The 24662-nt window shown below is 48.7% G+C and overlaps 1 protein-coding gene and 1 pseudogene across 1 annotated transcript; one reads left to right on the top strand and one right to left on the bottom strand.

The window, feature by feature from the left end:
- Window positions 1–455: 455 nt before the first annotated feature.
- On the top strand, window positions 456–23875 carry FXR2 (FMR1 autosomal homolog 2). The gene is made up of 17 exons (XM_055367381.2): window positions 456–959; window positions 9117–9169; window positions 9528–9621; window positions 11197–11268; window positions 11372–11520; window positions 12270–12363; window positions 13749–13865; window positions 19108–19278; window positions 20348–20426; window positions 20761–20870; window positions 21104–21190; window positions 21483–21705; window positions 21927–22124; window positions 22211–22411; window positions 22506–22601; window positions 22751–22851; window positions 23180–23875. Exons 1-17 carry the CDS (start codon window positions 879–881, stop codon window positions 23273–23275), a joined length of 2022 nt encoding a protein of 673 aa, XP_055223356.2. The 5' UTR covers window positions 456–878; the 3' UTR covers window positions 23276–23875.
- Window positions 4144–4237, bottom strand: LOC115931362 (uncharacterized; annotated as a pseudogene).
- Window positions 23876–24662: the final 787 nt, after the last annotated feature.

Raw genomic sequence — 24662 nt, 5'->3', positions numbered from 1 at the left:
AAGCTCAGCGCGTGCGCACCAAGCACCTTTTTCCTTGCGGCGACTCCTCTTCTTTTTTTTTTGGAGCGTGCGCACCAAGAAAGACAAAGGTGGGGAAAGTGACCAAGCAGTCGTTAAGGCGCATGCCCATCATCCCTAACTTGTCCAAGCCCGGTGGGGCCAGCGGCGGCGGAGTGGGTGTGGCCTGAGCGCTGTGTGACTGTGCGGCCGCCGCCCAATCGGACTGAGCGAGCCCGGCCCCTCCCTCCCTCTGACTGGTTGGTTCTCAGTGTTGTGGGGCGGGGAAAGGAAGAGACGGGGCGGCTGGGCGGTGGGGCGGTGGAGCGGTGAAGAAAGAAGGCTAATCTTGTTCTGCGCAAGCGCTAGCAAGCGACCAGGAGGGGGAGTGAGAGAGTGAAAGGGAATGTGGAAGCCCCGATGCGCTGGCTGGCGCTAGCTGGGGCTCTAACCTTGACGCCTGCGCCGTGGCCCTCGGGGCCCCGCGCGCAGCGGGCGGGTGCCCGGTGCGCCTGCGCAGTAGGCGGCGGTGGCAGGGGGAGGTGGAGGCTGTGGAGCGGCAGCGGCAGCAGCGGGTCCCGGGACTGAGGCAGCAGCGGGGGCGGCGGCGGGCGGAAGCTGAGGTGACGAAGGCAGCGGCGGCGGCGGCCGTTTCCCTCACGGTGGCGGAGACCAAGGCGGCGGCGGCGGACGGGGAGCGGCCCGGCCCCGGCCCCCTGCTCGTTGGCTGTGGCAGGGCCGCCGTGGGGCCGGCCCGGCTCCCGCCCCCCGCGGCTCCCCCTCCGGCTCCTCCTCCGGGGAGACGCCGGGGGCCTGGCCCGGCCCGCACTCAGACTGCTGCTGCAGCCGCCGCCGGGGGAGTCGGAGGCGGTGGCGGCGCCATGGGCGGCCTGGCCTCTGGGGGGGATGTGGAGCCGGGACTGCCCGTCGAGGTGCGCGGCTCCAACGGGGCCTTCTACAAGGTGAGACGGCGCGCCGACTGGGGACGCCGGTCCTTAGCCCCCTCCCCTGGCCGGAGCAGGAACGCGTGGGGCGGGATCGAGCTTCTGGAACTGAGTCCTGGCCCTTAGAATCTTGGACCCTTGCTCCAACCCGCAGCCTATCCTGGGAGACCGCTTAGAGTGAACCCTGTTCCTCTTATTTTTGACCCCTCTAAGGCACCTGCACCTGCTTCTACCCCCATCTCAGGGAGAATGAACTTCAGGCCATTATTGTCCCTGGCTTGGCGCTCCCCGCTCCGCAGGAGAGACCCCTTTACCCAGCTTCTAATTGACTGTGTCCGTTGTCTGGTGGAAGACATACCTTAGACCTTAATCACATCTTCCCCACGGTCCAAGCACATGGAGAATTGTCTTTCTTCCACACGCTCCCCTTGGGAAGGCCCTCTGTCCCGTATCAGATCCTTTCATCTTCCTCAGAGAGGCCTCTGCCTACTGGCTCTGGAACACTCACCCCACTTTCATCTTATATTCCGGTTCCCAAGCCAAGGATAAATGGTCAGATCCATTTACGACGTTTGGCATCTTTGACCTCAGGAACCCTGGGTTGGATCAGTCAAGTTGCTTCCCAGCCAGCCATAAGGTGGCATCTTTCACAAGTCTCTCACCCCACCACACCTTGATCTCAAGGCCCACTGGTCTACCATTCTACTCAGGAATGGATTTGAGGTCTCACTTAGACCTCAGATACCTTCAGGTCATTCATATAGTTTCTTCGTCTTGAGGCATGTAAGCTTCATAGTCATAATCTCTAAAAGGATCTCTGAAAGGAAGCTTATGAGGTTCCCTTCTGTTTATCTTAAGATTTCCACTTCTTGAAGACTCTTGGCCAACTATCCCAGTTCGGGAATCTGACAACCTTTTTTGGAAGACGGGATCATCTTTCAAAGACCCTTCCTTATTTCACCTCCCCCTTTGCCCAGGATTTGGTTCCTTAGAACTCCTTATAATACCACCTTCCTTATCTGCTCTGAATCTATTTTCTAGGACATTTTTTTCCCATTTAGATTAAGCCAGAGAGAGCCCTTTCTTGCCTCCCAAGAGTTTTTCTTTGTGTGACTGTTGGTATTCTGAACCTCTTTTGGATTTGATGCCTGGAATTGTCCTAGAGACTCTCCTGATTTCTGTCTCATTCTTTGATTTCACCCTGGGGAGCTGGGGAAGAGATACCTTCCCATGGCATCACTTGTTAAGAGTGGATCCCCCTTCCCCCTTTCCTTCAGTTCCCCTCAGGCCTTTTCCCCCCACAGTAGTCCTCTCTAGTTTCTCATGCCCCTGGAAATGTCTTTCTTTGACTCCTTCTCTAAATCATATTTTTCTATAACTGCAGAGGGTCTTGTAATTTCTCTTGGGTGGTTTCTGCCTCTACTTCAGTTGCTAAGTGCATTGTAGTCATTTTTTTTTTTTTTTTTTTTTTTTGAGACGGAGTCTCGCCCTATTTCCCAGGCTGGAGTGCAGTGGTGCCATCTTGGCTCACTGCAAGCTCCGCCTCCCTGGTTCACGCCATTCTTCTGCCTCAGCCTCCCGAGTAGCTGGGACTACAGGTGCCCACCACCACGCCTGGCTATTTTTTTGTATTTTTAGTAGAGACAGGGTTTCACCGTGTTAGCCAGGATGGCCTCGATCTCCTGACCTAGTGATCCACCTGCCTCGGCCTCCCAAAGTGCCGGGATTACAGGCGTGAGCCACCGCGCCCGGCCATTGTAGCCATTTTTTACTCACTCTTCATACTTACCCATTTTTGCCTTACTTCCCTCATCAGATTTATTTCTCTGCGGTGACTGTGGGTACCCATGTCTAACTTCTCAATTCAAGTTTTTAGCTTTTTCTCCTAATATTTCTGTATTCCTGTGTAATCCCCAGGAATCACCTTATTCCCTGTCTAGCTGAAGGAAGCTCCCTGCTGATCTCTTTTTGTCATTTTGTGCATACTTGCCTAACTCTTGGGACTTTTTCTTCTAGCCTGCCTCCATAGCATTTCTGTTTTCTTTGGCAAAAGTCTCTAATTCCTTTCTGCTTTTGATAGAGCACATTTGTCTCTCATATCCTTTTCCCCAAACTTGCATTACCTTTGTTGAAATAGCTTCCTAAAGTGGCCCTCCCTGTTTACCTTGGTATCTTTTCCTTCATCTGGGTCCTTACCACCCCCAAATTCTGAGTTCCAAGAAAAGTGATTCTTAAGTTGAGTCCAAGATCAAGATATGATGTTTGCTTTGTTCTAGGAAGCGTAGGAGCCCTGCACAGCTGGGAAAGATTGGTATCCAGTTCAAATGAACTGTATGAGATGGCTGGGAAGGGACACGTTTTCCGTTCCACATATAAGTGTCCAGCAGAAAGTCTCTCTGAATCTTTTCCCTTTCTCCTGTGTGCTGTGGCAGTGATAGACTTGAATAGATGGGGACCAGGATACTGTGATTCAGAGAGTAGAGTTTGGGGTTGAGCTGAAAGCCAGGTAATGTGATAATGTGGATCTGGGCAGGTTAGCATTTTCTGCCCTGTTCCTGAGTTAAAAACCACAAATCCCTAAATTCAGGCTAATCTTCCACTCTCAGTACCCTACAGATACTTATCCGTTTTGACCTTGCTGCTGATTTAATATTCATGACTCAGCAAACTTGGGATGGGTCAGGGAGTATTTACACTGCTTCTGGAATTGTACATTTGGGAAGGTCCCTTTCTCCTCTCTCAGAATTGGGCCCTGTTGTCAGTTTTCTTTTCTTTCTTTTCCTTTTTTTTTTTTTTTTTTTTTTAATTTGAGACAGGGTCTCCCTCTGTCATCCAGGCTGGAGTACAGTGGCGTGATGTCGTCTCACTGCAGCCTCCGCCTCCCAGGTTCAAGTGATTCTTGTGCCTCAGCCTCCCGAGTAGCTGGGATTACAGGTGTGCAACACCATGCCTGGCTAATTTTTGTATTTTCAGTAGAGACGGGGCTTCGCTATGTTGGCCAGGCTGGTTTCTGACTCCTGACTTCAAGAGATTCGCCCGCCTTGGCCTCCCAAGGTGCTGGGATTACAGGCGTGAGCCACCACGCCCTCCCTTCAGTTTTCTTAAAGGATAAAATATTAGATCTGGGATCTAAGTTATTTTGTAGCTATCTGAAAATTAAGTTTGTCAGAATTTACTCTTTTTTTCTGTTTTTTTTTTTTCATGTCAGACTGGCATCCGTAACAAGGGTTGAGGGAGGCATACCTCACACGTGAGCTTGAAACCTCAGTCATCATGCTTAAGACGTACAAAATGGTCTAATGTATTTTATTCTTTAAGTTGTACTCTCCCAAATGAAGTATTCACCGTCCAGGGCGCAATCTTCCTACTTCAAACCTCATCTGGATATCCTAATCCCCATTCCTTTCTTAATCAACATGACATCCTCAGCTTCAGTACTTGGTTTTTACTCAGACTGTTCCTGCTCTTCTCCTAGAACCCCCTCCTTTGCTTTGGGAGTCTAGAACTAGAAGACGGTGAAGGTGGGGACCAATTTTATAACTTCTAATTTGAGGAAACCAAAGTACCTAGGAACCTGGGGCTCTCTCTTCCTCTGCTGGCTTGGTGCCAGGCTCCAGAAGCCAAAGCCAGGTGATGCTATGGCCACTGAATCAAGTTATCCTCTGGATCTAGGTGGCTACCTAATACATTCCACCCACCTGCTCTTGCCTTCCCCTGCTTATTTTCACAATGAGCGTAGACTGAGCAGAACTTGGGGCTCACTTCCACCACAGATACCCTTGGAGGAAAAAACTAGTATGGGATGAATGGGTGGAATTTAGGAGCAGAGACAGGATTGGAATATGAAGTTGGGGACAGAGCTAGTTTTGGAGACTAATTGAAGGAAAAAGACCCTGGAAGTATACGGGTTGAGTGAGATTTGGTTGAACTGCTGAGTAATGTGAGAGATTACTCCATTCTGAGCTTTGCATTTCTGCCTTGGAAGTCATGGTAGCTGGGAAAACTAGGGTAATATTGCTGCTCACCCTGGGGCCAAGCCTAACATGGTGGAGGAGAATTGGATTACACCATAGGCATAGCCGATTTGAATATATCTAGGAGTAGAAATCTCTCCACAAAAGCAGTAAGTTAGTGATTCTCATCTCTGTCTCTTTTCCACTTTTTTCTGTCAGTGTAACTCCTGCCTTGATAAACTGCTTCTAAGGCCTGGAGTAGACATTTTGGGTAAAGAATTGGATAAAGTCAGTGGAAGAGGCTGGTTGGAATAATTCTAGAAATCCAGATGACCCTGCAGCCTCTGCCTCCTGGCTTCAAGTGATTCTCATATCTCAGCCACCCTGAATAGCTGAGGTTACAGCCATGTGCCACCATGCCTGGCTAATTTATATATATGTGTGTGTATATATATATATATATACACACACACACACACACACACACACACACACACACACACGTATATATATAGTAGCAATGAGGGTTTTGCCATATTGGCCAGACTGGTCTCGAACTCCTGGCCTCAGCTGATCTACCGACCTCGGCCTCCAAGCGTTGGGATTACAGGGAAAAGAAGAGGGAATGGATAAAATATTAGTGGTTGTGGGAGTTGGGAGGACACTTGAGCAGGAGCTAAGGGAAGAACCCAAAAGGGAAGAGAGACCCAGGCAAGTAGAAGTAAAAGTGCCTCAGAAGACTTGAATGGAGAACAGTAGGAGTTGGCATTAAACCTGAATGAACATGCTCATAACTCAGGTTCTTTTTGAAAAAGGAAAAAAATCTGAATGAAGAGTAGAAAAAACATTTCTGGAGAAGAGAATGTCAGAGAAAGAAAAAGCATGGGTAAAAAAGAGGCCAGGAAGTACCAGTAGTAATTAAAGCCTTGGGCAGTAGTAAGGCTCTAAGAAAGAACATTCAGTCAAGAATGATCTTGACTGACTGCAGCCTCTATAACAAGACATATCCCTAAAGACGAGAAAGGTAGCTTGTAGGAAGAGTGAAATGCAGGCTTAGATTTTCCCATCGTAAGGAAATAGCAATCTGGTAAGTGTTTGTGATTGATTAGTTCTATGAGGTGGGAGCTGTGCATTTGCCAAGGGCATTTTTGGTGTTTTCTCTCCTAAGTTTAGCCTTTGTCCCTAGCAGCAAAGCTCATGAATAGTTCTTGTGTATTAGCCTTTTGAAACCTCTAATTCTTTTATTTTTGTTTATTTATTTTGTTTTTTGAGTCACGGTCTTGCTGTGTTGCCCAAGCTATGGAGTGCAGTGGTGCAATCACAGCTCACCACAGCCTCGACCTCCCTGGCTCAAGTGATCCTCCCACCTTAGCCTCCTAAATAGCTGGGACTACAGGCACAAGCCATCATACCCTGCTAATTTTTAAATTTTTTGCAGAGATGAGGTTTCCTTGTGTTGTATGGGCTCTCTAAGTTTTTTAAAAAACATCTTTATTGAGCTGAAATTGACATACAACAAAGTAGACATATTTAAAGTGTGCCATTTCTTAAGTTTTGACATGTATGTAACTGAAACCATCACAGCAATCAAAGGAATGAACATTTCTGTTACTCCCAAAAGTCCTCCATCAACTACCAATCTTCTGTCATTATACATTAAATTGCCCTTCCTGATTTTCGATAGAAATGAAAAGGCAGTTCAGTTCGGCTAAGGAAGGATAGTCTTTTCTTTTCTTTTCTTTTCTTCTTTTTTTTTTTTTTTTGAGGCAGAGTTTGCCCTGTTGTTTAGGCTGCAGTGCGATGGCATGATCTTGACTGACTGCAGTCTCTAACTCCTGGCTTCAAGTGATTTTTATGCCTCAGCCACCCTGAATAACTGAGGTTACAGCCATGTGCCACCACGCCTGGCTAATTTATATATTATTATTATTTATTTTTTTTTTTTTAGTAGCGATGGGATTTTGCCATATTGGCCAGACTAGTCTTGAACTCATGGCCTCAGCTGATCTGCCAGCCTTGGCCTCCCAGTGTTGGGATTACAGGCGTGTGCTACCACCCCCGGCCAGAAAGGATAGTCTTCAACAAACAGTGCTGGAACAAGATATCTTTAGGTAAAAAATGGGCTGGGCACAGTGGTCACACCTGTAATTCCAACATTCTTGGAGGCTAAGGCGGGTGCATTGCTTGAGTCCAGGAGTTCAAGACCAGCCTGGGCAACATAGTGAAACCCCGTCTCTATTAAAAAAAAAAATTTAATTTAAAAATATATTTAAAAAAAGTGGCCTGGTGCGATGGTTCATACCTGTAATCCCAGCACTTTGGGAGGCTGAGGCGGGTGGATCACCAGAGGTCAGGAGTTTGAGACCAGTCTGACGAACATGGAGAAACCCTGTCTCTCTTAAAAATACAGAATTAGCCAGGGTGGTGGCCCATGCCTGTAATCCCAGCTACTAGGGAGGCTGAGGCAGAATTGCTTGAACCTGGGAGGCGGAGGTTGCGGTGAACCAAGGTTGCACCATTGCACTCCAGCCTGGGCAACAAGAGCGAAACTCTGTCTCAAAAAAATAAATAAAAATTTAAAAATTTTAAAAACATTGATCAATACCTCACCTTATATATAAAATTTAATTCAAAATGGATCATAGGCTGGGCACAGTGGCTCACATCTTTAATTCCAGCTTTGAGAGGCTGAGGCAGATGGATCACCTGAGGTCAGGAGTTCGAGACCAGCCTGGCCAAGATGGTGAAACCCTGTCTCTACTAAAAATATAAAAAATTAGCCTGGTGTGGTGGCAGTTGCCTGTAATCTCAGCTACTCGAGAGGCTGAGGCAGGAGAATTGCTTGAACCCGGGGGGTGGAGGTTGCAGTGGGCCAAGATTGTGCCATTACACTCCAGCCTGGGTGACAGAGTGAGACTCTGTCTAAAAATAAAGGATTATAGATGTAAATGTAAAACAAAAAACTGAAAGTTTAAGAAGAAGACATAAGAGAAAACCTTTGTGGCCTTGGATTAGGCAAAGATTTCTTTTTCTTTTTCTTTTTTTTTTTTTTTTTTGAGATGGAGTTTTGCTCTTGTTGCCCAGGCTGGAGTTCAATGGCATGATCTTGGCTCACTGCAACCTCTGACTCTCAGGTTCAAGTGATTCTCTTTCCTGAGCCTCCCAAATAGCTGGGATTACAGTCATGCACCACCACACCTGGCTAATTTTTGTATTTTTAGTAGAGACAGGGTTTCACCATGTTGGCAGGCTGGTCTCGAACTCCTGACCTCAGGTGATCTGCCTGCCTCGTCCTCCCAAAGTGCTGGGATTATAGGCGTGAGCCACTGTGCCTGGCCTGGGCAAAGATTTCTTAGATATGAAACCAAAAGCACAGTTGATAAAATAATAAAATTCATAAGCTAGACCTTTTTCAAAATTAGAAATCCCTAATTGTATGTGAAAAATAGGGAGAAGGTAGAAAAATTGGGAGCATAGGGGTGAATGCATGGCTTTGGCCTCCTTAGTGAGGACACAGACCACAGGAGGTGGATCAGCTGTTCAGTCATCCCTCTTGCTCTTGTCATAATATCAAGATTGGAGTCTTCCATAAATTTTATTATCCTTTATAAATTATCAGTGTCATTCTAGATTCAATTCTAGTATTAAAAAACCGATGTTTTTTAAGTCTTAATTTTTCCTTCTGTAAATTGTGTTCATCACAATTTTGAACTTGTCTAGTGTTCCGATTATTGTCTTAGGACCCATGCATCAGGGCAGCGAGTCTGCTCAGATCTCTTGCTGTATTGCGGAGGTAGGCCCTTCTCTCTCGACAGATCCTCATGTCCTCTAGGTGTTCCAGGACAGCCTCACACTGTCTCATGGGATATTCTTAGCCTTGCTGAATGTTGTTGGTATTTTAATTGAACTCTGGCAGGCTGCTTAGCACAACAGGAGGCAGACAGATAGGGAGGCCCCTGTGGGAGCCTGAGTAGATCACTGGTTTCCAGGCTGTTCTGATGCAGGTGGTACATACACCTCTCCATGACAATATCATTTCCTTTCTCTGTTTGACTGCCCATATTCTTTCCCCAGTGCGGCCTTTCAGGCTGTCTCATTACACCACTTGTGTCCCTATCTAAAACTCAAGTTTAAGGTTTTGTGGTGTCTTATTCCCTTGATGGCTAAGGTGGAAGTAAAAGGTCATTTTGTATTTTTTGCTTTTTTCTAAAATCCATTCTAGGGCTTTGTGAAGGATGTCCATGAAGACTCTGTCACCATCTTCTTTGAAAACAAGTAAGACCTTGGGAATAGAGAATCCAGCATACTAGGTCCTAGAAGGAGAGTGGAGAAGAGGGGGCAGCTGAGTCCTATGAGGCATGTAATAGGTTGGGAGAGCTGAGGGTTTGGGTGGGAACTCATATGGATCCCAGGAGAGGAAAGGGCTGAGAATTTGGTGAGGGTGGGGGCATTTGACCCAGTATTTAGAGTCTAGAAAGAGATGGAAGACACTACTACGGAGCAGGGCCTGGGGTTTAGCCTCTAATTATCCAGATAGGTGGAACTCGCCCAGCTGAGGCAATAACCCTTTTGTAAAGAAATGGGCAACCATATCAGTCAGAGTAGCTTTTTCATATTATTGTTTCTATTATAGCTGGCAGAGTGAGAGACAAATTCCTTTTGGGGATGTCCGGCTACCACCTCCAGCTGACTATAATAAGGAGATCACAGAAGGGGATGAAGTGGAGGTAAGGGCTGTGGAGTACACCCTTTCTAAATGTCACTTTTCCCCAGAATTCTAGGCTTTTCTCTGGTTGGTTCATGTTCCTTCCTCCCCAGCTAAGCCATATCCAGCCATGTAGCCTATGGAAATGTAAAATGCAACAGTTCCCCTTTTATCACTGTTGTGATCAGCCAAACTCTCAGGGACATCCCCAGTTTCAGGCGATTTGCCTTCCATTTATGGTAACAGCATCTAAAATCCAGTGCCCTCTGATTTTTTTGTTGTTGTTGTTGTTGTTTTTTTGAGATGGAGTCTTGCTCTGTTGCCCAGGCTGGAGTGCAGTGGCGCGATCTCGGCTAACTGCAACCTCCGCCTCTTGGGTTCAAGCAATTCTTCCACCTCAGCCTCCCAAGTAGCTGGGATTACAAGCACCTGCCATCATGCTCGGGTAATTTTTGCATTTTTGTAAAGACATGGTTTCACCATGTTGGCCAGGCTAGTCTTGAATTTCTGACTTCAGGTGATCCACCCGCCTCAGCCTCCCAAAGTGCTGGGATTACAGGCATGAGCCACCATGCCCTGCCGTCCTCTGATTTTTAATTAGTTCCTTCCTCTGGTTTCTTGTATCCTTGGTTTAAGATACATCCCAGGCTGGATGCAGTGGCTCACACCTGAAATCCCAGCACTTTGAGAGGTCGAGTGGGGCAGATCACCTGAGGTCAGGAGTTCAAGACCAGCCTGGCCAACATGGTGAAACCCCATCTCTACTAAAAATACAAAAAATTAGCTGGGCGTGGTGGCGGGCGCCTGTAATCCCAGCTACTTGGGAGGCTGAGGCAGGAGAATCGCTTGAACCCAGGAAGTGGAGGTTGCAGTGAGCTGAGATTGTGCCATTGCACTCCAGCCTAAGCACCAAGAGCGAAACTCTGTCTCAAAAAAAAAAAAAAAAAAAAAAAAAGATGCATCCCAAATAACTTTTTTTTCTTTTTGAGATGAAGTCTCACTCTGTTGCCCAAGCTGGAGTGCAGTGGCGCGGTCTCAGCTCACTGCAACCTCCACTTCCTGGTTCAAGTGATTCTCCTGCCTCAGCCTCCTGTGTAGCTTGGAGTACAGGCATGTGCCACCACACCTGGCTAATTTTTGTATTTTTAGTAGGGGTGGGGTTTTACCATGTTGGCCAGGCTGGTCTTGAACTCCTGACTTCAGGTGATCAGCCCACCTCAGCCAAAGTCCTGGGATTATGGGCATAAGCCACCGCGCTTGGCCTCTTTTTTTTTTTGTGGAAGTGGGGTCTCACTATGTTGCCCAGATCGTTCTTGAACTCCTGTGCTCAAGAGATCCTCCCGCCTTGGCCTTCCAAAGTGCTGGGATTATAAGCGTGAGCCACTGTGCCCAGCAGCCCCAAATATCTTAATGGTTGTTCTGTTGTTTATGTTGCCCAAGCTGGTCTTGAACTCCTGGGCATAAGCAATCCTTTTGCCTCAGCCTCCCAAAGCGCTGAGATTACAGGTGTGAGCCCCACCGTGCCCGGCCTCCTCATCCCTTTCTTGATGCTTTTGGGTGGTCTTCAATATCTCTTTGATTCTCTACTTTTCTTCAGGTTTATTCTCGAGCCAATGAACAGGAACCTTGTGGCTGGTGGCTGGCCCGGGTGCGGATGATGAAGGGAGATGTGAGTGACTGGGAATGCCTTTGGAGAACTACTGAAACAAATATTTTATTCATAGAAAGTTGCTCAGGTCATCCACAACTTCTCCTTTTTTACCATGTGCCAGTTCTATGTCATTGAATATGCTGCCTGTGATGCCACCTACAATGAAATTGTTACCCTGGAGCGACTTCGGCCAGTTAATCCCAATCCCCTTGCAACCAAAGGCAGCTTCTTCAAGGTTACCATGGCTGTGCCTGAGGATCTGAGAGAAGCGTGAGTGTTAAGGATGGTGGGAATGAGGGCTCTCTTTACAGCCCTAATCTCTGGCTTTATTTCTCCCAGGCATCACTCCCACTTTGCAGTTTTCTCTGTTGTTCCCCTGGCCCTCTACTAGAGCCCTTCTTGCTAAGAAGACACTTAGTTTCTTTATTTTCCCATCCTTGTTCTTTAACTGTGGTCCCTCTTCTTTTCTTTTCTTTCTTTTTTTTTTTTTTTTTGGAGACAGAGTTTTGCTCTTGTTGCCCAGGCTGGAGTGCAATGGCACAATCTCGGCTCACCACAACCTCCACCTCCTAGGTTCAAGCGATTCTCCTGCCTCAGCCTCCCACGTAGCTGGGATTACAGGCATGCACCATCACACCCGGCTAATTTTGTATTTTTAGTAGAGACAGGGTTTCTCCATGTTGGTCAGGCTGGTCTCGAACTCCTGACCTCAAGTGATCCGCCTGCCTCGGCCTCCTAAAGTGCTGGGATTACAGGCATGAGCCACCGCACCCGGCCCAGTCCCTTTTCTTTTCTTATTTACTCAGCCCTGCTCCTCTGAATTTTTTTTTTTTTTTTAATAGAGACAGGGTCTCACTATGTTGCCCATGCTAGTCTTGAACTCCTGACTTCAAGTGATCATCCTGCCCTAGCCTCCCAAAGTGCTAGGATTACAGGTGCAAACCACCATGTCCAGCCTCCCCCGAACTCTTCACTGTACTCTCTGCATTCTGCCCTCTGAGTACTTTTTTCTTCTGCAGCTGCTCCAATGAAAACGTCCATAAAGAGTTCAAGAAAGCCCTGGGAGCCAACTGCATCTTTCTCAACATCACAAACAGTGAGCTCTTCATTCTGGTGAGTTTATTCTGCCTGAATTTCACATAAGCCTTTTGAACATTTTTTCTTTTTCCCTTTTTAACCCCTTTGCAGAAAGAGAAGGGCTTAAATGTGCTTATATTTATTTGTCAAGAGGACTTTATTGCTCCTGACTCCTACAGGCCCAGGTAGCCCTACCTTTTTTTTTTTTCTTTTTTTTGAGACGAAGTCTCACTCTTGTCGCCCAGGCTGGAGAACAATGGCACAATCTCGGCTCACTGCAACCTCCGCCTCCCGGGTTCAAGCAATTCTCCTGCCTCAGCCTCCTGAGTAGCTGGGATTACAGGTGTGCATCACCACGCCGGCTAATTTTTTTTTTTTGAGATGGAATCTCACTCTGTCGCCCAGGCTGGAGTGCAGTGGCGCGATCTCAGCTCACTGCAACCTCCACCTCCCAGATTGAAGCGATTCTCCTGCCTCAGCCTCCCGAGTAGCTGGGATTACAGGCGCCTGCCATCGCGCCTGGCTAATTTTTTTTGTGTATTTTTAGTAGAGACAGGGTTTCACCATGTTGGCCAGGCTGGTCCTGAACTGCTGATCTCCTGATCCACCCGCCTCGGCCTCCCAAAGTGCTGGGATTACAGACGTGAGCCACCGCGCCCGACACGCCCGGCTAATTTCTGTATTTTTAGTAGAAACAGGGTTTCACCATATTGGTCAGGCTGGTCTTGAACTCCTGACATCGTGATCCGCCCGCCTTGGCCTCCCAAAGTGCTGGGATTACAGACGTGAGCCACCACGCCCAGCCTCTGACCTTTTTTTTTTAAACCTGATAATCATGTTGCCATCTGGGTTAGAGACCCTCTCTTGATATTTGGACTTTCAGAAATAGAGTATGTAGCTCTCACCTTATGCTTGCTCCTTGCTTTCTCTCTAAACCATTTTCCTTCAGTACCCCGATAGTCAGCCTTTGTGGGACTGACAATGAGTCTCCTCCTTCCTAGCTTCATTTCTTTTTTTTTTGAAGACAGAGTATCGTTCTGTCACCAGGCTAGAGTGCAGTGGCGCAGTCTCGGCTCACTGCAACCTCCGACTCCCGGGTTCAAGCGATTCTCCTGTCTCAGCCTCTGGAGTAGCTGGGATTATAGGCATGTGCCACCACGCCCAGCTAATTTTTGTATTTTTAGTAAAGACAGGGTTTCACCATGTTGGCCAGGATGGTCTCGATCTCATGACCTCGTGATCCGCCTGCCTTGGCCTCCCAAAGTCCTGGGATTGCAGGCATGAGCCACCGCGCCCGGTCTCCTAGCTTCATTTCTTAACCGTTTTCCTGGGACTTAGGCATCCTGATTTCTAGTCCCTGGCTCTCCCTTAGTGTTTATTCCAAGCCAGTTTTAATGACTTTCCCACTGGTTTCCTCCCAGTCAACCACAGAAGCCCCTGTGAAGCGAGCATCTCTGCTGGGTGATATGCATTTCCGAAGCCTGCGCACCAAACTGCTACTTATGTCCCGCAATGAAGAAGCTACCAAGCACCTAGAGGTAACTTTTAGCTCCTTTTCCTTCTGCTGAAGGGTATTGTCTTCCTCCCTTCCTACCCTGTCCTCCACCCATGCTCTTGTGTTTACAGAACAAAGACTAAGGCTTTTTCTGGGCAATTAAACCTGGGTCAGCTATTTTATCTCAGACTCGTCCAGATGGCAGAGCTCTATCACGGTATAGTGCAATTATTTTCAAATTTCTTTTAGCCAATTTTTTTTTTTTTTTTTGGGAGACAGAGTCTCGCTGTGTCGCCTAGGCTGGAGTGCAATGACACGATCTCGGCTCACTGCAACCCCCGCCTCCTGTGTTTAAGCGATTCTCATGCCTCAGCCTTCTGAGTAGCTGGGATTACAGGCGTGCGCCACCACACCCGGCTAAGTTTTGTATTATTAGTGAGATGGGGTTTTGCCATGTTGCCCAAGCTGGCCTCGAACTCCTGGCCTCATGTGATCCATCCACCTCAGCCTCCCAAAGTGCTGGGATTACAGGCGTGAGCCACCACACCTGGCTGAATGGGTTTTTTTTTTTTTTTTTTGAGACGGAGTCTCACTTTGTCATCCAGGCTGTAGTGCAATGGCATAGTCTCAGCTGACTGCAACATCCGCCTTCTGGGTTCAAGCGATTCTCCCTCCTCAGCCTCCTGAGTAGCTGGGACTACAGGCGTGTGCCACCATACCCAGCTAATTTTTGTATTTTTAGTAGTGATGGGGTTTCACCATGTTGGCCAGGCTGGTCTCAGACTCCTGACCTCATGATCCACCTGCCTCAGCCTCCCAAAGTGCTGGGATTACAGACATGAGCCGCTGCGCCCGGCCTTGGTCTTGAACTTCTAGGCTCAAGAGATCCATCTGCCTGTACTTCGCAAAGTGCTAGGATTACAGGTGCGAGCCACCACATGCAGCCTAGACTAGAATATTTATTTTTTAGGGTGGGCGTGGTGGCTCATGCCTTTAATCGCAGCACTTTAGCACTTTGGGAGGCCGAGGCAGGCAGATCAATCCGAGGTTGGGAGTCGAGACTGGTGAAACCCCATCTTTACTAAAAACACAAAAATCAGCTGGGCGTGGTGGCACACGCCTGTAATTTCATCTACTCGTGAAACTGAGGCAGGAGAATCGCTTGAACCTGGGAAGTGGACGTTGCAGTGAGCCAAGATTGTGCCATTGCGCTCCAGCCTGGGTGACAAGAGTGAAACTCTGTCTCAAAGAAAAAAAGGATATGACTGGGCGCGGTGGCCCACGTCTGTAATCTGAGCACTTTGGGAGGCTGAGGCAGGCGGATCACCTGAGGTCGGGAGTTCAAGACCAGCCTGGGCAACATGGGTGAAACCCCGTCTCTACTAAAACTACAAAAATTAGCCAGGCGTGGTGGCAGGCGCCTGTTGTCTCAGCTACTCGGGAGGCTGAGGCAGGAGAATCGCTTGAACCTGGGAGGCGGAGGTTGCAGTGAGCCGAGATCACACCATTGTACTCCAGCCTGGGCAACAAGAGTGAAACTCCATCTCAAAGAAAAAAAGGATATTTCTTGTTTTTTTTGTTTGTTTTTTGAGATAGCGTCTCTGTCGCCCAGGCTAGAGCGCAGTGGCGCTATCTTGGCTTACTGCAACTTCCACCTCCCAGATTGAAGCGATTCTCCTGCCTCAGCCTCCCAAGTAGCTGGGATTACAGGTGTGTGCCATCACACCTGGCTAATTTTTGTCTTTTTTAGTAGAGATGGGGTTTCACCATGTTGGCCAGGCTGATCTCAAACTATGGACCTCAGGTGATCCACCCACCTCGACCTCCCAAAATGTTGGGATTACAGGTGTCAGCCACCACGCCTGGCCTGACTAGAGTATTTCTGTGAGATCTTTTTGAATTCTGACATCGTATAATTGTCAGATTCCCTTTCGCTGCTATTATACTATTCTAAGTGAATAGGGTGTGTGTGTTTGAATACCATTTCCATGTATCAAGGGAATTGATCTTTTTGGGAGGCTTTTTTCTGTGCCTGTGCAATTTCTGGGTCATGATAATCTTTGACTTCTTCAGGGATCCTGCTCAGGGCACTGGCAGGTAAAAATTCACCATTACCTTCAGATGATACAAACTTAATTTTTTGTTTTTGTTTTTTGTTTTGAGACGGAGTCTCAGTCTGTTGTCAAGGCTGGAGTTTATGTAGTGGTGCGATCTCAGCTCACTGCAGTCTCTACCCGCCGAGCTCAAGTGATCCTCTCATCTCAGCCTTTGGGTGGGTGGGATTACAGGTGCATGCCACCATACCTGGCTAATTTTTTTTTTTTTTTTTTTGGAGACAGTTTCCCTCTGTCACCCAGGCTGGAGTGCAATGGCACAATCTCCGCTCCCTGCAACCTCTCGCTCCTGGGTTCAAGCGATTCTTGTGCCTCGGCCTCCCAGGTAGCTGGGATAACAGGCACGCGCCCCCACGTCTGGATAATTTTTGCTTTTTTAGTGTTTCACCATGTTGCCCAGGCTGGTTTTGAACTCCTGACCGCAGGTGATCCACCTGCCTTGGCCTCCCAAAGTACTGGGATTACAGGCATGAGCCACTATACCTGGCCCTAATTTCAGTATTTTTAGTAGATACGGAGTTTCACCATGTTGGCTAGGCTGGTCGCGAACCCCTGGCCTCAAGGGATCCACTTGCCTTGGCCTCCCAAAGTGCTGGGATTATAGACATGAACCATTGCACCTGGCCTAATTTTTTTTTGTTGTTTTTTAATTTTTTGAGACAGAGTCTCATTCTGTCGTCCAGGCTGGAGTGCAGTAGTGCGATCTCAGCTCACTGCAACTTGTGTAGTTAGCGCAGAGTGAGCAAAGGGAGACCGATACAAAATTCGGTCAGAGAGTAGATCATGTAAGACATGTACGGTAGGCTGAGGAGGGGGGATTTTATAGTGCGTGTACTGAGAAGCCATTGAGTTAACAGTGCCTTCTGGTTTTTTGTTTTGTTTTGTTTTGTTTTGTTTTTGAGACGGAGTCTCGCTCTGTTACCCAGGCTGGAGTGCATTGGCGTGATCTCGGCTCACTGCAAGCTCCACCTCCCAAGTTCACGCCATTCTCCTGCCTCAGCCTCACGAGAAGCTGGGACTACAGGCGCCCGCCACCACGCCCGGCTGATTTTTTTGTATTTTTTTTTAGTAGAGACGGGGTTTCACCGTGTTAGCCAGGATGGTCTTGATCTCCTGACCTCGTGATCCACCCACCTCGGCCTCCCAAAGTGCTGGGATTACAGGCGAGAGCCACTGTGCCCGGCCGAAAGTGCCTTCTGTTTTAAACTCCTGTTTCAATGACAGATTGAAAGGGGGGCAAGAATGGAAGCAGGAACAGAGCACAGTAGTCCAGGTGAGAAACTTGAACTGGAGTGCTAAAGGAAGAGAGAGAGAGTAGTTTTATGTAGGATAAATTTTACGAGTAAAACCAGTAGGACTGACAGGCTCTGTGATACTGAGAGATACATATTTCGTCTCCTGACCAGGCTCCTGGCATTCAACTTCTAAAATCCTTGGAATCTCCAGTGATGTGTGTTTTTGTGAAAGGGGCCGGGTGCTGCGGCTCACGCCTGCAATCCCAGCACTTTGGGAAGCCGAGGCAGGTGGATTGCCTGAGGTTAGGAGTTTGAGACCAGTCTGGCCAGCATGGTGAAACCCCTTCTCTACTAAAAATACAAAAAAAGGGAGGCAGAAGTTGCAATGAGCAGAGATCACGCCACTGCACTCTAGCCTGGGTAACAGACCCCATCTCAAAAAAAAGAAAACCCAGCTGTTCTGCAAGCTTATCTAGAAGACGCTTATAAGTCATTGTAGATCTCTTCCCCTCCCCTCCTAATGTAGTGATTTTGAACACTCAACTTAGTTTATTTTTCCAACTTTCTCTTCTTGCCTGGTATAAATCCTTGGTATAATTCAGTCCTATCCAACTTGGAAGTGGGAAGTAGTGTATTTCAATCTAGGAATTCTCCTTTCAGGTATTGTTTCTATTTGGTGCTTACAACATGGGATTCACTCCTAAAACCTTTCCTGTCTTCCTGCCCCTGAACCCAGGGGTTCCTCTAAGGACTGATTGAGAAATGAAGTGAAAGCCTGGTGTTCTAGAGGCATGTTTTCTGTTTTTCTTAACCCCTCACTTTTTTTTTTTTTGAGACAGAGTTTTGCTTTGTCACCAGGCTGGAGTGCAGTGGCATGACCTCGGCTCACTGTAACCTCCAACTCCCTGGTTCAAGCAATTCTCCTGCCTCAGCCTCCCAAGCAGCTGGGATTATAGGCACACCCCACCAAGGCCAGCTAATTTTTGTATTTTTAATAGAGACGGGGTTTCACTATGTTGGCAGGATGGTCTTGATCTCCTGACCTTGTGATCCACCTGCCTCAGCCTCCCACAGTGCTGGAATTACAGGCGTGAGCCACCGCGCACAGCCTACCCCTCACTTTTTACTTAAGTTGTTGAGTTTTATTTGGGGATGAGTTGATATTTGTTTGATTAAGGTAAGAGTTCCTTACACTTGCATGTACCTTGTGAGAAGTACTTTCACACCAGCCTTGTCTAATCCTCTTGCTAGTCTTGAGAATAAGATAAGTTGGATATAATCACTTAGCAGATGACACAAGAGGCAGAGTATGTTTTGTTTAAGATCACACAGATAGATACTCTTAGGGACAGATACTGTTAGGGCCAAATCCAGAACTTCGGTGTGTCCCAGTCCAAACTCTGCCCTCTTTACCTTTCCTCCCCCACAAACCACTGGTATTTGGAAGGAGTGGAATTAAAAGTTCCTGACCTTGGCCGGGCGTGGTGGTTCATGCTGGTAATCCCAGCACTTTGGGAGGCTGAGGCGGGCGGATCACCTGAGGTCAGGAGTTTGAGACCAGCCTGGCCAACATGGTGAAACCCTGTCTCTACTAAAAATACAGAAATTAGCCAGGCATGGTGGTGGACACCTGTAGTCGCAGCTACTCAGGAGGCCGAGGCATGAGAATCACTTGAAGTCGAGAGGCGGAGGTTGCAGTGAGCCGAGATCGCGCCACTGCACTCCAGCCTGGGCGACAGAGCGAGACGCCATCTCAAAGAAAAAACAAAAAGTTCCTGACCTTTCCACACAGGTCCTCGTGGTCAGCGGACTCCAGAGTGGTTCTAGCTTTCTATTAATATCACACAGTTTTCCTTATTTAAGTTATGCAAAGGGTCGTGTGCCTGGGACTGTGAGATTCTACCACCATGATTCCTACAGTGACTTTTCCTTTCAGACAAGCAAGCAGTTGGCAGCAGCCTTCCAAGAGGAGTTCACAGTGCGAGAGGACCTGATGGGACTGGCAATTGGGACTCACGGTGCCAACATCCAGCAGGCCCGAAAAGTACCTGGGGTGACCGCCATTGAGTTGGGTGAAGAGACCTGCACTTTCCGCATCTATGGGGAGGTCAGCAAAGGATGTCTTTCTTCTGGGTCTCTTAGGGGATAGAGGGAAGAGAGGCCGAAGTAGAAAATAAACCTCAAACTGGGCACAGTGGCTCACACCTGTAATCTCAGCACCTTCAGAGGTCAAAGTGAGAGGATCACTTGAGCCTAGGAGTTTGAGACCAGCCTGTGCAACATAGTGAGACCCAATCTCTACAAAAATTTAAAAATTAGCTGGAAGTAGTGGTGCGTACCTGTAGTCGCAGGTACTTGGGAGGCTGAAATGGGAAGATAGAGGGGAGGATCACTTGAGCCTGGGAGTTTGAGAACAACCTGGACAACATAGAGAGACCCTGTCTTTACCCCCCAAAAAAACCAAAAACCAAAAAACGTTAACTGAGCGTGGTGGCATGCATCTGTGGCCCCAGCTACTTGGCTACTTGGGAGTCTGAGGCAGGAGGATCACTTGAGCCTGGAAAGTCAAGGCTGCAATACACCATGATGGTGCCACTGAACCAACCTGGGCAACATAGTCAATAGAGTGAGACCAAAAAATCCAAAAAATAGACCAGATCTCTGTTGCCCAAGCTGGTCGTTAACTCCTAGCCTCAAGCAATCCTCCCTTCTTAGCCTCCGAAACTGTTGAGATTATGGGTGTGAGCCACTGTGCCTGGCCAAGGTCCTCTGTTTTTTTTTTTAAGTTATTTATTTGTTTAATTTTTTTTTTTTTTATGAGATGGAGTCTAACTCACTCTGTTGCCCGGGCTAGAGTGCAGTGGCACAATCTCAGCTTATTGCAACCTCTGCCTCCTGGGTTCAAGAAATCTCCTGCCTCAGCCTCCTGAGTAGCTGGGATTAGAGATGTGAGCCACCATTTTTTGTATTTTTAGTATTTTTGTATTTTTGTATTTTGATTTTTGTATTTTTAGTAGAGATGGCGTTTCACCATATTGCCCAGGCTAGTCTTGAACTCTTGACCTCAATTTATCCACCTGCCTCCAGCCTCCCAAAGTGCTGGGATTACAGGCGTGAGCCACCACACCCAGCTGGTCTTCTGTTTTAGTAACAACTCCCCGCTGTTCTTCCTTTAGACTCCCGAGGCTTGCCGACAGGCCCGAAGCTACCTTGAGTTTTCTGAGGACTCAGTGCAAGTGCCCAGGAACCTGGTTGGTGAGTTGGTGGTGTGTATATACAGTTAGAGGTCAGAATCAAGATTCTCTACAGTGATTCTGAGCTTTTATCCAGGATTGGCACCTCCCTGTGGACTCCCAGTTTCACAAGGACAGAGAAACAGTCTGTAATGGGAGTGATAAAAATGAAAGAATAAATTTCTAGGGATTGCAACATTTTGTCCTGTAAAAACACATCAGAAACCTAGAAGCAGGAGAATGAAGTAAATGGAATCCATATAAAGAAAATGAGGCTGGAAGATGGTGTATCAGCTTTATTCTTATTTCCTTAAAAAAAAAAAAAAAAGGCTGAATTCCTCATTTACCTATTCCAGGCAAAGTGATTGGAAAGAACGGGAAAGTGATCCAGGAGATTGTGGATAAATCTGGTGTGGTGAGGGTTCGAGTGGAAGGTGATAATGACAAGAAGAACCCCAGGGAGGAGGTATGGGTACGGGGCAAGTGGGCATAGAGATTGGTTTCCAGAAGTAAATGGGATTGTCCTCTGAGGGCTGGGATTGTTCTTTGAGAGGGTGGAATACGGAAAGTTGTTTAACACTAGTAGATTTAGAGCCCAGAATGATCCCACTGGGCAGGCTCTCCTAGGAGACTGGGTGGCGTTAATCCTTCCATTTCATTTTCCTTTCTGATCCATCGTTTCTGCTCTCTGTTCTCCAGGGAATGGTTCCCTTCATTTTTGTTGGCACCCGAGAGAACATCAGCAATGCCCAGGCTTTGCTGGAGTATCACCTCTCCTACCTGCAGGTACCCAGGCCGGGAGAGAAAAATGCTGGGTGTGAAAAGGGAACTAAGACTGCTGTGGGGGTCAACTCAGGGATTTTGGTTCTCTGTTTGTCTCTCCGTGTAGAACAGAAAACATTTGTGGAAATTTGGGGCTATAGGGTTGGGTCCCAGAATTTTCCTTGTTTAGCCAGTGTCTTCCTTCTCCTTGCATTCCTGAGAGATTAGATATAGAGGGACAGTCAGGGTGGAGAAGCATGAAGAAAGGCACTGATCTTATTTCTCCTTCCCCTTCTTCCATCTTTTACCCAACCAGGAGGTAGAGCAGCTTCGCTTGGAGAGGCTACAAATTGATGAGCAGCTTCGGCAGATTGGGCTGGGCTTTCGCCCTCCTGGGAGTGGGCGGGGCAGCGGTGGCAGCGACAAGGCTGGATATAGCACCGATGAGAGCTCCTCCTCCTCCCTCCATGCGACTCGAACCTATGGGGGCAGCTATGGGGGCCGTGGCCGTGGCCGGAGGACAGGCGGTCCTGCCTATGGTGAGACAGTTATGGGAACAGGAGGCAAGGAGTGGCAGGGCTTGTGGGTAGAGGCAGAGGTCTGGATGGAAGTTTGGGGAAATCTGGAATGGAGATGATGAAAAAGTGATTGATTGGCTGGGGGACTTGTGAGTGAGAAGGAGAATTCTTCCAGTTTGGGGGATGTGATGGATCCTGAGGTGGGATGAATGGCCGTGAATAAATCCCATTGTGTTCTTCAGGTCCCAGCTCAGATGTGTCTACAGCTTCAGAGACTGAGTCAGAGAAGAGAGAGGAGCCCAACCGAGCTGGGCCTGGCGACAGGGATCCCCCAACCCGAGGGGAAGAAAGCCGGAGGCGGCCGACTGGGGGCCGGGGTAGGGGACCCCCACCTGCCCCCCGGCCCACTTCGAGATATAGTTCTTCATCTATTAGCTCAGGTACCAGACAGCTGGGTTCATGAATATGGGCCAAAAGGAAAGATGATGGGCACCTGACTGCCAACTCCTCTTCTTCCTCTGACCAGTGCTGAAGGATCCAGACAGTAATCCCTACAGCCTATTGGACACGTCTGAACCAGAGCCCCCGGTTGATTCAGAACCTGGGGAACCCCCCCCAGCAAGTGCCAGGCGCCGCCGCTCCCGCCGCCGCCGCACTGATGAAGACAGGACCGTCATGGATGGAGGCCTGGAATCAGATGGGCCCAACATGACAGAGAATGGCCTGGGTGAGGGTGTGCCTGGGGTCTGGAAAGTTAGAGATGGGTAGGAGTCGAGGGTGGGAGGTTGGATGTGTGACTCTGGTTTTTTCCTACCCTACAGAAGATGAATCAAGACCTCAACGTCGTAATCGCAGCCGCCGCCGCCGTAACCGTGGTAATCGGACTGATGGTTCTATCAGTGGAGACCGCCAGCCAGGTCAGCCAACTCTGGACACCAGAATCCTTCCTCAGAGCTGAGAGAATGGGATGCTCACCCCTGTGAAAATCAGGGGTTCGGGTTCAGTGGGTGTCTTAGGCTGGCTACCACAATTCCATCTGAAAGTCTTAATCTCCTGCCTTCCCCAGTGACTGTGGCTGACTATATCTCACGAGCAGAGTCTCAGAGCCGCCAGAGGCCACCCCTGGAACGCACTAAACCCTCAGAAGACTCTCTTTCAGGACAGAAGGTAGGCAGGCAAGATGTGCTTTACCCCATCCCTTTTTTGTTGTTACTCTGGGGCAGGGGGCACAAAAAATTTCACAAATCTCCTACTGAATTGCAGAGGCAGCTGTGTCTGATGGAGTTTAGACCAGTGTAAACTTTGAATAGGATAGAGAGGAAAGTGTGGTTCACATTTTCTGGATCCCAAGTAAGAGAGACTGGATCATGAGATCAGGGAACCAACCTCTGGATCACCAAATGCCAGGAGGGCTTGGATGGTAGGGAATGTCTCCCACCTGAATTTCTACTCACCGCTTCTTGCTTTTCTGTTTTCTTTCCCACTTTCCCCTCAGGGTGACTCTGTCAGCAAGCTTCCTAAGGGCCCCTCAGAGAATGGGGAGCTCTCCGCCCCCTTGGAGTTGGGTAGTATGGTGAATGGGGTTTCATAAAACCTCCAGCCTGCACCCCTCCCTTCTCCATCTCGCTTGCTGCCCAACACCATGGCCCTCACAGGCCCAACTGACCTGCGCTGGAGCTGCTCTTATCTAGGGGGGAGGGGGGTGGCACAGCAGCTTGGGTACCCCCCAACCTCCAGGAGCTAGTGGAGGGGTGTGTAACAGGGTCATACCCCCTCCCTCTTGTCCACCCTACCCCCAGGGTAAGGGGAGCGTCTCTCCTTCCCCATCAGACTGGATGTGCCTTTATCCTCTAATGCCCCAATCTCTCTCTGAACACCCCCATTCTCCACCTGTTGGTGGGGGGTGCTCCTTGACCCACCCAGATTTGACCGTTCAGGGGGCCTCCCCTGCTATCCCTCCTCCCATCCTGTACCCCCCATTTCTGGGGCCTCATCACTGTGGAAGACGGGGATAGTAAGAGATAAGTGGGTGGGAGGCACGGGGAAGGTTTTGGAGTAGAACCAGGGGTGTGTATGAAGGGGGGTGACAAGGTCCCCCGGGGGAGGGGACCAACCTTGTCTGGTGGATGAGAAGGCGTATTTATTTTTCACTGTACAGTATTTAAAAAGAGAATAAAAAAATCCAAATGGCTGTCTGGCTCCTGTGCCTTCTTTGTCCCCAGTTTGGTCCATTTGTTTCTCTAGGACTGACCTGCCCTGGCCCTTGGCTCTTGTTTTCTGTTCCTCCACATCTGACTTCTCTTCATTGTCTCTTGTCCCAAAGATGGTCTTACTTCTGGGAATTCCTTACATTCCTAAGCTCCCCAGGCCCAGGTTCTCCCTCCTGGTTCAGAGGAGGGGGGCTTGTGCCTTGTTGCTTCTCCCCTCCCCCAAGTTTGCTGGTGGAGGGAGTTGGGCCACTCCTATACCCTGAGTCACAGCACAGGCTAGGCAGGGCTGCTCAGAGCTGGAGCTGTTCCTGTAGAAGCTGAGAGCCAAGGCAGGCTGCTTAATCCGATTACCTGAGGCCTGGGGCTTGGGCTGGGCCGTTGGGCAGAGTGGGGAGCAGGGTTCCCTCACAGCAGCCTCTGGAGCCCGGGGTCCAGCCTTGGTGGTGTTCTGTTCTGGCTCCAGGCTTTTTCTCCGGCATGCGCATCACAGACCTCTTAACTTGGGGAGTTGTCCTGGGTTTCCTGGCTCCCGCCTCATGACTTGGACGACTGAAGCTAAAACTTGCCATAATTCAATAGCAGTGGAGAAATATAGGTTTAGGGACTGGAGTTGGGAGGGCTTAAGTTTTCTCACTTGGGAAAGGGGTTGAATCACGGCCCAAGCACCTGCTGGAATGACTCAGGAAACAAAAATGGTCTCCCTCCTCGGCCCTTCTTGCCCCAGGGGCAGGTCTGGGATTTGAGGAGCAACAGGCACCAGGAAAGGGG

This window comes from Gorilla gorilla, chromosome 19, assembly GCF_029281585.2.
Source record: "Gorilla gorilla gorilla isolate KB3781 chromosome 19, NHGRI_mGorGor1-v2.1_pri, whole genome shotgun sequence".
In the NCBI taxonomy this organism is placed as follows: domain Eukaryota; kingdom Metazoa; phylum Chordata; class Mammalia; order Primates; family Hominidae; genus Gorilla; species Gorilla gorilla.
This window is presented reverse-complemented; position numbering and strand designations above follow the sequence as displayed.